The sequence below is a fragment of the Heloderma suspectum genome, chromosome 4 (assembly GCF_057233095.1).
Source record: "Heloderma suspectum isolate Gila_16-S chromosome 4, 16-S_ref, whole genome shotgun sequence".
NCBI classification, from domain to species: Eukaryota; Metazoa; Chordata; class Lepidosauria; order Squamata; family Helodermatidae; genus Heloderma; species Heloderma suspectum.
In genome coordinates, this window is record NC_139461.1 from 166,846,613 (window position 1) to 166,859,225 (window position 12,613).

Here is a 12,613-nt window from a genome sequence, read left to right on the forward strand (position 1 = left end):
GCAATCAGTGGGAGAGGAGCTCGCTCATCTCTCACAAGCACAGCAGCTAGCAGAGATTCCTCCTGCCAGCATTCTTGGGATAGATAGTGACCCTGGCAGCGAGAGAGCGCTGGAGGGGGGCTTGCTAAACACTCGGCGCCGACGCAGGGAGCGACGACAGATGGAGGGCACGGAAAGGAGGCGTAGCGCTCGTTTGGCACGCAAGCAAAGGTCACGTCCCAAGGACCCAAGGGAAAGAGGGAGGATCTCTCCCTAGCCCATAAGTTCAGGGTCTTCCCGTGATTCTCCTTCAAACGGGGACCAACTGCCGTACCTGGAGCTTAGGCTACTCTGCTGTCTTTCCCCAGGGCTGTTCCTTGCTTAGTCGCTGGTGATTAGCATCTGAAAGAGTCATTAAGTTGTAAAAGGAATAAAGCCTTGAAAAGAATCCTTTTCGTCTGTGTCTTGAGTTGGCTATTGGAGGTGATTGTAAGAGGCAGCTAGGGCACTCCTGACACTCCCCACCCCCCAATTTGCCCCTTCCTGCTTGGAGACTAAAGAAAGGAAAATCTTCATAGGAGGGTTGTTGTTGTTTGTTAGCTCCCATTTGGGAGTGGGATAGATTTAAGAGGGTGAAGTGGCTGAATGGGAAGGGTTAACCCTCCCCTAACTGGGCACAGTGGTCCAGCTCTGGATCAGGTCCTCACACGCTTAAAATAAAAGACCAGCTGCAGCCTGCACGCTACATATTTAATATACAGTTTAGCTCTAAGACAAGGGATGACACTCTACCCTCCCCCAAGAAACGCTGCTGATCTTATTGAAACTTTTGGCCTCTCCGAAGTCCTCAGATGTTTTTGCCTTAGAAAGAATACCCAGATTTCCTTCAAATTTTGCTTTGGGCCATCCCTAAGACAAAGAGAGCTTGGCTTGCTGGTGGTTTTCACCATTCTCAACACCGGCCCAGGCTGGTCAAAGGAAACAAGAGCTCGTAGACCTGTGATACCTGACCTACCACCTCTGATTCTCTCAGTAATGAATTGGTACAATTAGGGCTGATGTTTGGATCTTATTTACCATCTTGTAAGTTTGCTTCTGTTCTAATCAAGTTTAATCTGAAGTCGTTTTGCCTTTCACTGAGGTTTCTTAAACAATGTTATTTGCTTATTTTGAATGGCAAATTGAGCTGTGTAAGAATTGAACCAAATCAAAGCAAATGCTCCTTGCAAAAGCACTGCTCCTCCACAATTAATACAGACAGCTGACAGGAAGCTCTGGCGTGGGCTGGTCCATGGAGTCACGAAGAGTCAGAAGCGACTGAACAAATAAACAACAAAATCCCCCTAAGCAAATGAAGCTCTGCAAATTCATTTGAAATGACAGAGATTCCAAAGCGGGGCTTCCTGTGTTTCTCATTCAGTGACATAGCACACTACTGGGTGCGCAATGAAGTGTAAGGTCAGGTGGATACATTTCTCACTGGACCATGTCCAGGAAGCTTGACAGCTAGATCTGGTCCTTGTTCTATCTGCACTGTAGGTACTGGAGTTAAATTGGTGATTTCAACCCTCTGAATTAGTGACATAAGGACCTCTTGCCATATCTCCATACCAGGGAAAGCTACACCTGTTGAGTTTCTGCCAGTTTCAGAACTCACTGGCAGTCAGCATCCCAGATGGTAACAAGACCAGAGCCCCAAGATCATGAGGGAGCCAGCTGTCAACCAGGTGGGAGTCAAAGGCAAGTAGCCTAGTCCAGGTAGATTCCAGAGGCAGCAACTAGCATACAGAAAGATGGTGATGAGCTGGAGTTCAGTCTAGCAATCTCTTCTCATTACGAGACACATTTTTCAGACTGAAAAGCAGTCCTTTGGATGGAGATTTTATAGAGCTAGCAAGGTAGATTTGCATTGGTTCCCTGACTGGGTTCTGCATTATCTAACATGGCCTGTAAAATGCTGCCTGAATGGTGCCTCTGGGTTCACAGTCCAGCAGCCTGTAATTGTCTTGGCAGATATGCAACCTTGGTGATGCAAGAGGTATGGCACCTGAGTGGATCCTAGCCCCTGGGACTCCCTGGTTCAAGTTATGCAGCTGTTGCAGTTGTTATAAAAGAACAAGGCAGGGGGTGGGTGGCAGGGAGGAGGGGAAGTGGCAACTCTCTGCTGCACTAAAGATGCAGCTTTTCCCCAAACTGTTTCCCATCTCTAAAACAGCTGCATATGCCAAGGTGGATAAATTGGGAATGCCAGTGGGTGCCCTTATAAGCAAAACTTACATACAGCCAAATGATCCTTCTTGTTGCTTTGCAAGCAGAAATAATCTGGCTTATATCACTTGCAGTGTGTGGGTGGGTGGGTGTGCACGTGTGCGTGCATGCGATGCACTGATTCTCCTTCTCTTCACCTAGCTATAGATGGGAAATCCCATCAGTGGTCACTCATCCTTGCCACCAGGACTTCGCTTGTGCAGAGGACATTACATGCAAATAAGTGAACCGTCCTCTTTTTAAAGAGGAAGGAAGCACTGCTTTGAGAGGAATTATTACAAGCAGAGAAGCAGTGTGCATGTGTTTACTGTTCTGCCACGTGCCCACTCCAAATGGCTTCTATAAGCAAGCAGCTCCCCCCACCCCACGCGGAAGCTTCCAAATGTGTATTTGTACACACGTACATCTGAAATGTATGCACTTTCTCTTTTAAGCCTTTGTACTAAGGCTCAAAATGTACCTCTTTGGGAGGCAGTAGGAAATGAAATCCCTTCATATTAGACTTAATTCTCACTGAGGGCCAAACTAGCCATGATGTTAATTACATGGAAGCAATAAACAGGCACTGTTTATAATTTTAAAAGAGCTGTTGTGATGGAGGAAGTGCACAAGCAGTGGGGTGAACTGTCCCACCTGCCACAGTCCCAATGAAACTGGTATTGGCCCAAGGAAGGAAGTTCCCTACATGGGACAATGGATAACCCCGAAGTCCTAGTCCAGTCCCTGCTTCCCACAAAGTTGCTTTTCACTTTCTAAAAACCCATGGGAGATCCAGTCACTGATCTCTCAACATGTTACCTATTTCAGCCCTGTAGTGTCTGCTACAATTAAAATACAGGCTTACCACCTCACTGAGAATCAGACCTTAGTATGTGCACAGTCTGTGTGACAAATAACAATAGCACAAACTGGCAACACTATGTGAAAGTCTCGACATTACACACTCCATTTCTCAGTCATCCAGAGCAGTTATGTAAATAGGATTAATGGTTTATTGCAAAGCAGCAAGCTTAAGACAGTGCCAAACACTATAAAATAACTGTTTAGTGTTCAGACAAAAGCCAAATAGTAAAAGAAGAAAATGTAAGCAAAACTTACATTTAACTTCGCATATAATCTGATGGGGTCTGAGTTGACAGTGACTGGTCAGGAAAGGAATCTTGGGGCTATGATGGATAGCTCGATGAAAATGTTGACCCAGTGGATGGGTTTGCATGACCTGATAAGCCACGGTGGTTTATTTTTTGGAAAAAAACACGATGGCTTATTGGGTCATCTGAGTGCGGTTTTCCCCAACCATGGTGGTTTATTTAGCCAAAATAAGTCACCTTGATAAGCTACAGTCTGCAGTGAGGTTTATTGTAGGCACACTGTGGCTAATCATGTCATCTGGTGCTCCAGCATGGCAGGGGGAGCAATCTTATGCAGATCGATGGTTGCCTCTGAGCCCGGGGGCAACTGCCTATCCAGTGCAGGGCAGGAGGAGTGGTGAGGAACAGATCTCCTCCCCGCTTCCACCGCCCTGCATTTGCAGCTAGACAGCTGATTTCGGCTGTCTAGCCACAGGACTTGGAGCGCGGGGAGAGGCGGCCAGACAACACATAGAATGTGTCATACCGGCACTTCCGACCTCCCTGCCCTGGCCTGCCCCCGGGAACACCCCGTTTCCCCCGCTCCGCACTGCTCTTCTGAGCGTGGAGCACGGGGCCTATCTGCACTGCCTACAAGGCAGTGTAGGAGAGGGTGGAGGTCAGTTCTCCAGGAACTGACCTCAGAGTATGGGCTACTGACTAGCCACTGACTAGCAGCCACTGACTAGCACTGACTAGCCACTGACTAGCAGCCATAGGTTTGCATCCTAAAGGGCATCGGCCAGCGAGGCGCTTGGCAAGAGTGGCAGAAACCCCTGCTGATCTTGCCCCATGGGGCGAGATCACCATTTGCAGTGGTGCCCAAGTGGCTTCCCATGCCCCCTTCCCGGCTCCAATCACAATTGCAGTCAGGGCAGGTCCCTTTTTTTATGTTCATGGTCTTATTTTTGCACAAAAACAGGACCGGGAACCTTGCCTGCACTTCCTCATAATTTTTCCCAAGTGCACAAATGGGGTTTCCCATTTGCACACATGGCAAATTGTATTTCTTTGTTTGGATTCCTAGTCCTGTGCAAGTGCGCAGCAGCAGGAAACCAACGAATGCTGGCTTCCCCCCCTTGTACCCCTGTATTTTGCCCAAATATGCTGGAGTGCAACGGGGGGCAGGGAGCCTGTATCCTTCAGTTTCCAGCTGCTGAGCTCCAGCGAAGCAACGGGAAAATTAAAGAAAAAAATAAAAATAAAAAGAGCAGTCCTTTAAATCTCCAACGCAAGTCAATGCAGATACCCTCCATTGACTTGCATTGGGAATTTAAAGGTGCCCCGTGAGGAAAATCGGGTGGGGGCGAAATCACCCCCCCCCTCCGCCAAGGACTGGCTTGTCTCCACAGTCGTGCGGGGGAGGGTGGATTTCGCCTCCCTACCCTCGATATTCCGCTTTTTTGTTGTTCTTGGACCCCTTTTGCACAAAAGGAGTTCTAAGAACAACAAAAGGGCGAAAATGGGGGGAGCGGGGTGGAATCCACCCCCCCAGCCAAGGACTGTGAGGGCAAGCCAGTCCTCGGCGGGCGGGGGCATTTTGCCCCGCCACCCCAATTTTCCTCACGGTGCACTTTGAAATCCCCAATGTAAGTCAATGGAGATGACGTGCATTGGGGATTCAAAGCATCCCGTCCACGAAAAGACAAACCCCGTTTTTTATGGCAAGGAGGGGGGTGTCAGGGCAGGGAGTAGTGGGCCATGTGGGGGACCCCCAAGGGCCACCCCCACCCTGCATGAATGGGAAACCTGCACGGAAGTGGGTGATTTAAATGGGGTGGGGTGGGGGGAAAGGGTTACAGTTACTTCCTTATGTGTTTCCCACTCATGCAGGGGTAGGAGGCTCATGGGGGCTCCCCACATGGCTCACTACTCTCCGCCCCCGCACCCCCCTCCTTGCCATAAAAAAGAGGTTTGTCTTTTTGCAGACGGAATGCTTTGAATCCCCAAATGCAAGTCAATGGAGATTATCTCCACTGACGTGCATTGGGGATTTAAAGGTGCCCCATGTGGAAAATCGGGGGTGGGGGAGTGAAATCCAAGCCCCCCCCCAAGACTGTGGGGGAAAGACAGTTCTTGGCGGGGGGGTTGGATTCCCCCCTTTCGGATTTTTCTTTATTTCCCCAACCCCTTTTTTGCGCATAACGGGATTGGGGGAATTTTAAAAAGCTGAAAATCGGGGGAAGGGGGGGAGAAATCCAACCCCCCGCCGAGGGCTGTGGAGGTAACACACGGGGCCCCACTACTTTATTTCGGGGCCCCGCTACTGCTTTTCAGCTTATTTCCCCAGTCCTGTTGTGCGCCAAAAGTGGCTGGGGAGATTAGAAAAAGGAGAGGGACCCGACACCATAGTGATCGGAGCCGGGAAGGGGACTTGGCGGCAGACAAAACTTAATCCATCCCATGACCCAGAAGCGGTCTAGACAGCAGGACTGTCTGTCTGACTATGCAACATTAATTGGAATTCATTTTTGGGTTTTTAATTATCTTTTTATTTGTAACACAACAGTCCCATTAACTGGCAGTCACACACACACAAAATAATAATGGGCAAATGAATAAAAAATTATACTTGAGTAAATTGGTGGTTCTTCTTCCCCATTTTAAGTGTATATTTCCACAAACACATTTCCTGGGACCTATTTTGGGAATACCTGGTGCCATTCATACTATATCGTAGATGGAGACATGAAAATAACTTATGACCCTGACTAAATAAATCTATCTTCTTTCCTTCTTCCTGTGGACTTTGTGAAATTATCTCTTTGGATTTGATCAGTGGTATAAAATAATAGAAATGGAACATACCTAACTAGCAGACACAGAAGCTTTAAATTCCAGTTTGTTTTGTCATCTTGAGCTAAAGAGATCCAGAAAAGTTATTTATTGGCTGCTTTCAAGCCTTACACTGTTGTGTTATTGTTGGGGTTACTCATCACTTTAATCCATGATGAAAACCAGGCTTTTTCTTAAACTGATAGTACTTTGCCATGTAGGCTTTCATGTTTGGGACCCTGTTCTTGTTTATTGTATTCTGTGATGATTTATCACGATGTTTCTGTTGTCAAGGCCTATCGCTAATAAAACCTATCTACACCAACACTTTGTTTTCTGTAATTACCACATCACCAGGAACACAAAAGAATTGCACCCAAAGTTGCTGTCAAATGAAAGTGGAAGTGAAGGATGACAAGCACTGGGTGTTGACACAGAGCAGGTGTGGGAGTGAGCAGGATTAGTAAAAGCATTAATACTTGGCCCGAGTGTTCACTGATGTGACAAAACAGGTGACTGGGCTATATCACTTCAGATGGCCGGTTGGGGCTCTTATCTTTCAGCATTCTCCCATGCAAAAACAAAGATCTCTCCATGGAGAAATGTGTATGTCTATGTGTGAACACATTTAGGTTCTCCCCATCCTCTTAACTCTTCCATATCTTAGATACTAGGTCTTCCACTTTGTACTCAGTAACAGTTCATATCCTAGGATGTTAACTTAAGGAAGTTAATGGAAGGAATTTCCCCTCCACCTCCTGCCTTGTGTAGCCATCTGTACCTCTCAAAAAGCCTCTCCGGAGGGTCAAAGGGCCCCTCCTGAACACTGTGGGTTGGCTGCTAGGGGAGGAAGGAATCACTCAAAATTGGGGTAAGATCCTAAGATGCTAACTTAAAGGCATTCGTAGAAGGAGAATTTGCTGCCCACTCCTCTCTACAACACACCCTGGTGCCTCATCCCATATTTTTCAGGAGGGTTCCCACCCTCTGGAGTGGCTTTCTGGGGACAGGAAAATTTCTTCTATAAATAATTAACATAGGCTCCAAGCAAATATCTGGTTTATTGGCATTTTATTGTGTTTATTTTATTCCCTTGATTATAAAAATGTTTACATTGTAAAAGTCTGAACACATTATCAACACACATTTTAAAATAAGTTCTGAAAAAAAGAGCATCTGGTTGTACAAAATTGCTGGAGGAAATGTAAAAATAGGTGTGTTCCCAATGGCTGGGATAGGTATATTCTGAAGCTGAAGTAGGTGGTCTGGTGCGGTGTAGTGGTTAAAGCAGCCTTCCCCACTTTGTACTCCAGCCAGCATAACTGGCTGGGGATGCTGGGAGTTGTAGTCCAATACAGCTGGAGAGCACAAGGTTGGGGAATGTGGATAAGAGCAGAAAATTATCTGGTTCAAATATAACCTCAGCTACAAATTCAGTAGGCATCCTTAAGGAAGCCACTATCTCTCAGCCGTAGCACCCCCTCTAGAACATGGAGATATAAACCCATATAGCCAATGTACACAACCCTTTCCCGCCCCGATATCCAATCAGCAACCCAATGTTTTGTCCTCCCGCCCCCAACAGATGCATTTTCTGGCTCATGTCTCTCTTGCTACCTTTTCGCCCATCTCTTTGTCTCCTGTACATCTCTGGTTGCCCTTTAGCACTGCTACAGTTTCTGTAGTTAGCCAGATGTCATATTAAAACATTGGCTCTACACAGCACAGCACCACACAGGCAGGGAAGGGCTGCAGCTCAGTGGCAGAGCACATGCTTGGCATGTAGCAGAGGGTCCCAGGTCCAATCCCTAGGCAGGGCTAGGAAAGAATCCTGCCTGAAACCCTGGAGAGCCGCTGCCAGACCGTGTTGACAAAACTGTGCTAGACGGGCAAATGGTCTGACTCAGTAAAAGGCAGGCTCATATGTTCCAATTAATATAATACTGTATTTTCCAGCAATGGCCTTCCCTATGGCCAAGATCCTTCTATAATGTTTACGCAGAAGTAAGTCCCATTCAGCAAAGGGCCATGCCAATGTTAATTAATTGCTGCCTGTTTGCAGGTTCAGCCCATTTTCTTCCTATTGAGTGGATTACTGATGAATACCTTCTATTTGCTGCTTGAAGCGCTTTGCTTAACTGCCACTTACTGGCCAGATTTGGATGGTCATTGCCACCCGTGGTGGCTTAAATAAGCCACTGTAGTTTGCAGCACATGCCGGGTGCCGGCAGGCGCATGTTCCGTAACCCAACCTCCTCTCATGGGTTGTCGTGTCATCTGAACACAGCAATGGTGGGTTGTTGGCGTGGTTAACATGGATTCTGGGTGGTTTGATAACCACGCCAACAACCCACCCTCACCGGGTTTGGACAAACAACAACCTACAATTTAAGCCACCATGGGTGGCAAGGATCATCTGAACCTGGCCACTGTTAGTTTCTATTTCAATGAATGGTGGGAGGGGCCTTTATTACTGATTTTCTCCTATGTTTTCTTTTCATTTTTATATAGTTAAATATTACTGTGTGCTAAATAAAAATGAAAAGAAAAAAATGGGAGAAAAGTAATCATTACTGCCACTTCAAAAGAACAGAAATTGACAATAAGTGACAACTATGAGAGGCTATTCAATAGAAGGCAAATTGAAGCAGTAATCTCCAATGCTGCTCAACAGGAAGCAACAAAATGAACTGAATCTGTAAAGAAGAACCTTTTAAGAATAAGGCACAGGAGACCTGAAAATCCTCAATAACACTTTGCCTGTCCCTACATGACAGGTCTTGACATTATTATTATTATTATTATTATTATTATTATGTATATTTAGAAAACCCCTCTACAAATCAGATATGAAAAAAGATCAGAGAAGAACACAGAAAATACTGACATGCAACAAACTTTCAATGACTTCACCTGGACTCTCTCCAAAAGAGTTAACGAACAAGCGATGGCAATTCCAGAGAAAGGGGCTATTGTGGAAGCAACCTCTCTCTCTCTCACTCACTTTCTCAAGTGAGGTAATTAAATGCTTTTGAAAATTCAAAAGCTCTTTATAAACGCTAACAATGATTGTTGAAATGTCCAAAGTTCTTCAAAGAGGTATCCCATAGAGTTAGCTTGCTGTCTACTTTATTGTGTAGAACCATTAGAACATAAGAAGAGCCCTGCTGGATCAGACCAAGGGTCCATCTAGTCCAGCATTCTGTTCATACAGTGGCCAACCAACTGTTGACCAGGAACCCACAAGCAGGGCATGAGCACAACAGTACCCGCCCACCCATGTTCCCTAGCAACTGGTGTACATAGGCTCACTGCCTCTAGTACTGGAGGTAGCACATAGCCATCAAGGCTATTAGCCACTGATAGCCTTTTCCTCCAGGAATTTGTTGAACCCCCTTTTAAAGGCATCCAAATTGGTGGCCATCACTACATCCTGTGGTAGCAAATTCCATAGTTTAACTACTTGCTATGTGAAGAAACACTTCCTTTTATCTGTCCTGAATCTCCCACCAATCAGCTTCATGGAATGACCCCGGGTTCTAGTATTTTGCAAGAGGGAGAAAAATGTCTCCCTATCCACATTCTCCACACCATGCATAATTTTGTACGCCTCTATCATGTCTCCCCTTACCCTCCTTTTTTCCAAGCTAAACAAGCTCAGTTGTTCTAACCTTCCCTCATAGAGGAGATGCTCCAGCCCCTTGATCATTTAGTTGCCCTTTTCTGCATTTTTTCCAGCTCTACAATATATTTTTTTAGGTGTGGTGACCAGAACTGTACACAGTATTCCAAATGTAGCTGCACCATAGATTTGTATAAGGGCAGTATGATATTGGCAGTTTTATTCTCAATTCCTTTTCTAATTATGCCTAACATGGAGATTGCCTTTTTACAGTGGCCCCTCACTGGGCTGACATCTTCATTGAGCTGTCCACCACAACCCCAACTTCTCTTTCCTGGTCTGTCACTGCTAGCTCAGATCCCATCAGGCTATACTTGAAGTTGGGATAGTTTGCCGCAATGTGCATCACTTTACACTTGCTTACATTGAACCACATTTGCCATTTAGAACTGTCTCTCATGTAGTACAAACAATTGTACCTATTTTCATGGAACAAACCCTGAAAGACAGGCACTTTTACTTAGAAATCCAACCTAATGTCCGCAGTGCCCTATAAAGCCAAAGTAGGGATTGTACACAGCAAGCATAGAACATTTTTCCCCACCACTGCCATTGAAATCTAACCTAACCACCAGCCCCATTCTGAATAATAATAATAATAATAATAATAATTTTTTAAATGACTTGTGGCCCTTTACAGCACTGCTGAAGAAGTTCCAAACTAGAGGTTTGCTATTAATAAGTGGGACCTACAACAAAATGTTGCAGTGTGGAGCTCTGCTGTTCAGGATTCCAACCAGCCATAGCTTTTTCAGGATATCTCACTAATTTCCCCTCCACTCTCTCATTGCACTCCCACCAACGGAAACACTCAGAATTATATGACCACTGAGCATGCTCAGTTCTCATTGGGCTGTTCTTTTGTGGATGGGGTGGATTCCCCTTTAGGTTTACTTTCCTAAAAAAAAAAAAAAATCTACTTCTGGAAACCTTGGACTTCCCCAAAACCTGTTGATGCTGCCCTCTTTTCCATGGACAGGTCTGTTTGGGCTACATAAGGATCTACACACAGAAAATAAGTTACCTATTAGTATATAGGATCTCTAGCATTTTGAATGTTCAAAACATTTAATACACAATCTTGGTAAGACTTACAATAATGTGTGAAGTGTCAGGATTATTTCAAATAAAGTTCCTGAGGGTTTTGAGAAATTATCTGTCCACCAACTGGGGTGTGGACATGGCTGAATGGATTTAACCAGTGGCGTAAAATCATAGAAAAGGAAACTATGTAACCAAGAAGAACAGCTAAACGAGAAGCTTTAATCTCCATTTTTTTTGTCATATTAACCCAAAAAGGTTCAAGAAGAAGTTTGTTTTTTGCTTTTGTTTTATGTTAGGATTCTGTGGTTATCATTGGCTGCCTATAAAATAAGTCTTTACACTTGTACGTGTTATCTTCACGTTGTATGGCTAAATGTGAATCCTAAGATATTTACCTCAGTATTGTTATACATATATAACAATTTTGGGTGGCTGACTGAGGTGTGGAGGAGAGGAGCTTTCCTAAGGCCACCTAGTGAGCTAATGGCTTGAGGCACAAACTGGAGGTCACAGTGGCCAATCCATGTGTAGAATCAGGTCTGTCACCAAACCCACATAAAATGGTGGTGGTGGTGGTGGTGGTGATGGTGGTGGGGTGGCTGAGAGAGATTTGAAGTGTATCATGGATAGGTAGAGCAGGAGAGAATAAACCCTTCCCCCACCCAAACTTTCTCCCCTGAAACTGCCTTTTAAGACATTTTTTTCCCCTTGTGGTAGTTCAAGAAGCCCACTGTGAGAAAAAAACAGCTTTAAATTTTGTAATTGTGGATGGAAAAACATTGGCAGTGGAGAGCTCAGCTTGCACTTCCCACCCATGGACTTTTAAAGATCACCCCTACTTATGGGGAATCAACAGGACTTGGCTTGAGTCCGGCCACCAGTTTCAGTACCAGTTCTCTGACACATTTGCACCTGTCAACAACAACAACAGCAAAAAAATATCACCTTTATCATTCCAAACCTGATTTAGCTTCTGGCCACAAACATAATTGGAAATCAATTACTCTGTTAGCTATCATTTACTGTTCTGCATTGCTTAATTTTTCTCTCCTTACATTTATCAAGCCATCCTGACTTGAATACCCTGGGCACAGTCTGCTGGGCAGTTCTCCTGCACAACCCCTCCTACAATGAGTGGGAGCAGGAGACTTCCTAATACCACCTTAGCCAGCCTTGTCTTGATGCTCAGAATATATATATTTTTTTCTCTTTGCACATATATAGGCTAAATCATCTAATTCTGAGAAGCTGCTGCTGGGTTGCCCTTCAGCCTGTCACCCCATTAATTCCCCGCTTTAAATGAGATAAGCCTGTTCTCACCTCTCCAGACATGTGTGGGGTAAAGCTGCTAATCCTTTGCACATCTTGCCGTGTGGTTATTGTGCCCTTGATGGGAAGCAGGTTGTGTGTGTGAGGGCTGAGACTCCGTCTGTAACGCAGCCTGCTTCTTTTCAGAAATTTATAAAGCGGCTGCCTTGAATCCTGGCCAGCTCCTTTGGCCAATCACATCCAACGTGGTGCTTCTGAGCTGAGGAGCAGCAGCCGGACAGGCACAGACCTCATCATGAGACAGAGATGTGGCCTTCTCGTCCTCTCTTTCTGCTTTTCACAAATTAGCTGCTCTTGACTCAAGACCACTTAGGGACTGTTGCCAGCTTTTAGCCTTACAAGTGATGGGCAATTTAGTCCTTCACTGTGGGGGCAAAATAAGGAGAATTTCAAGGGGCTGATTGAG

At 45.4% G+C, this 12,613-nt stretch overlaps 1 protein-coding gene across 1 annotated transcript in view; it reads right to left on the reverse strand.

Annotated features, from left to right (window-relative positions):
• LOC146347698 (regulator of G-protein signaling 5-like) overlaps nucleotides 1-12,314 on the reverse strand; it is a 47,789-nt gene extending 35,475 nt beyond the window's left edge. The window contains exon 1 of the mRNA XM_084851150.1: nucleotides 12,199-12,314. Within this exon, the coding sequence (XP_084707276.1) occupies nucleotides 12,199-12,242 (44 nt within the window). The 5' untranslated portion in view covers nucleotides 12,243-12,314. The remainder of the gene's footprint in view (nucleotides 1-12,198) is intronic.
• Nucleotides 12,315-12,613: the final 299 nt, after the last annotated feature.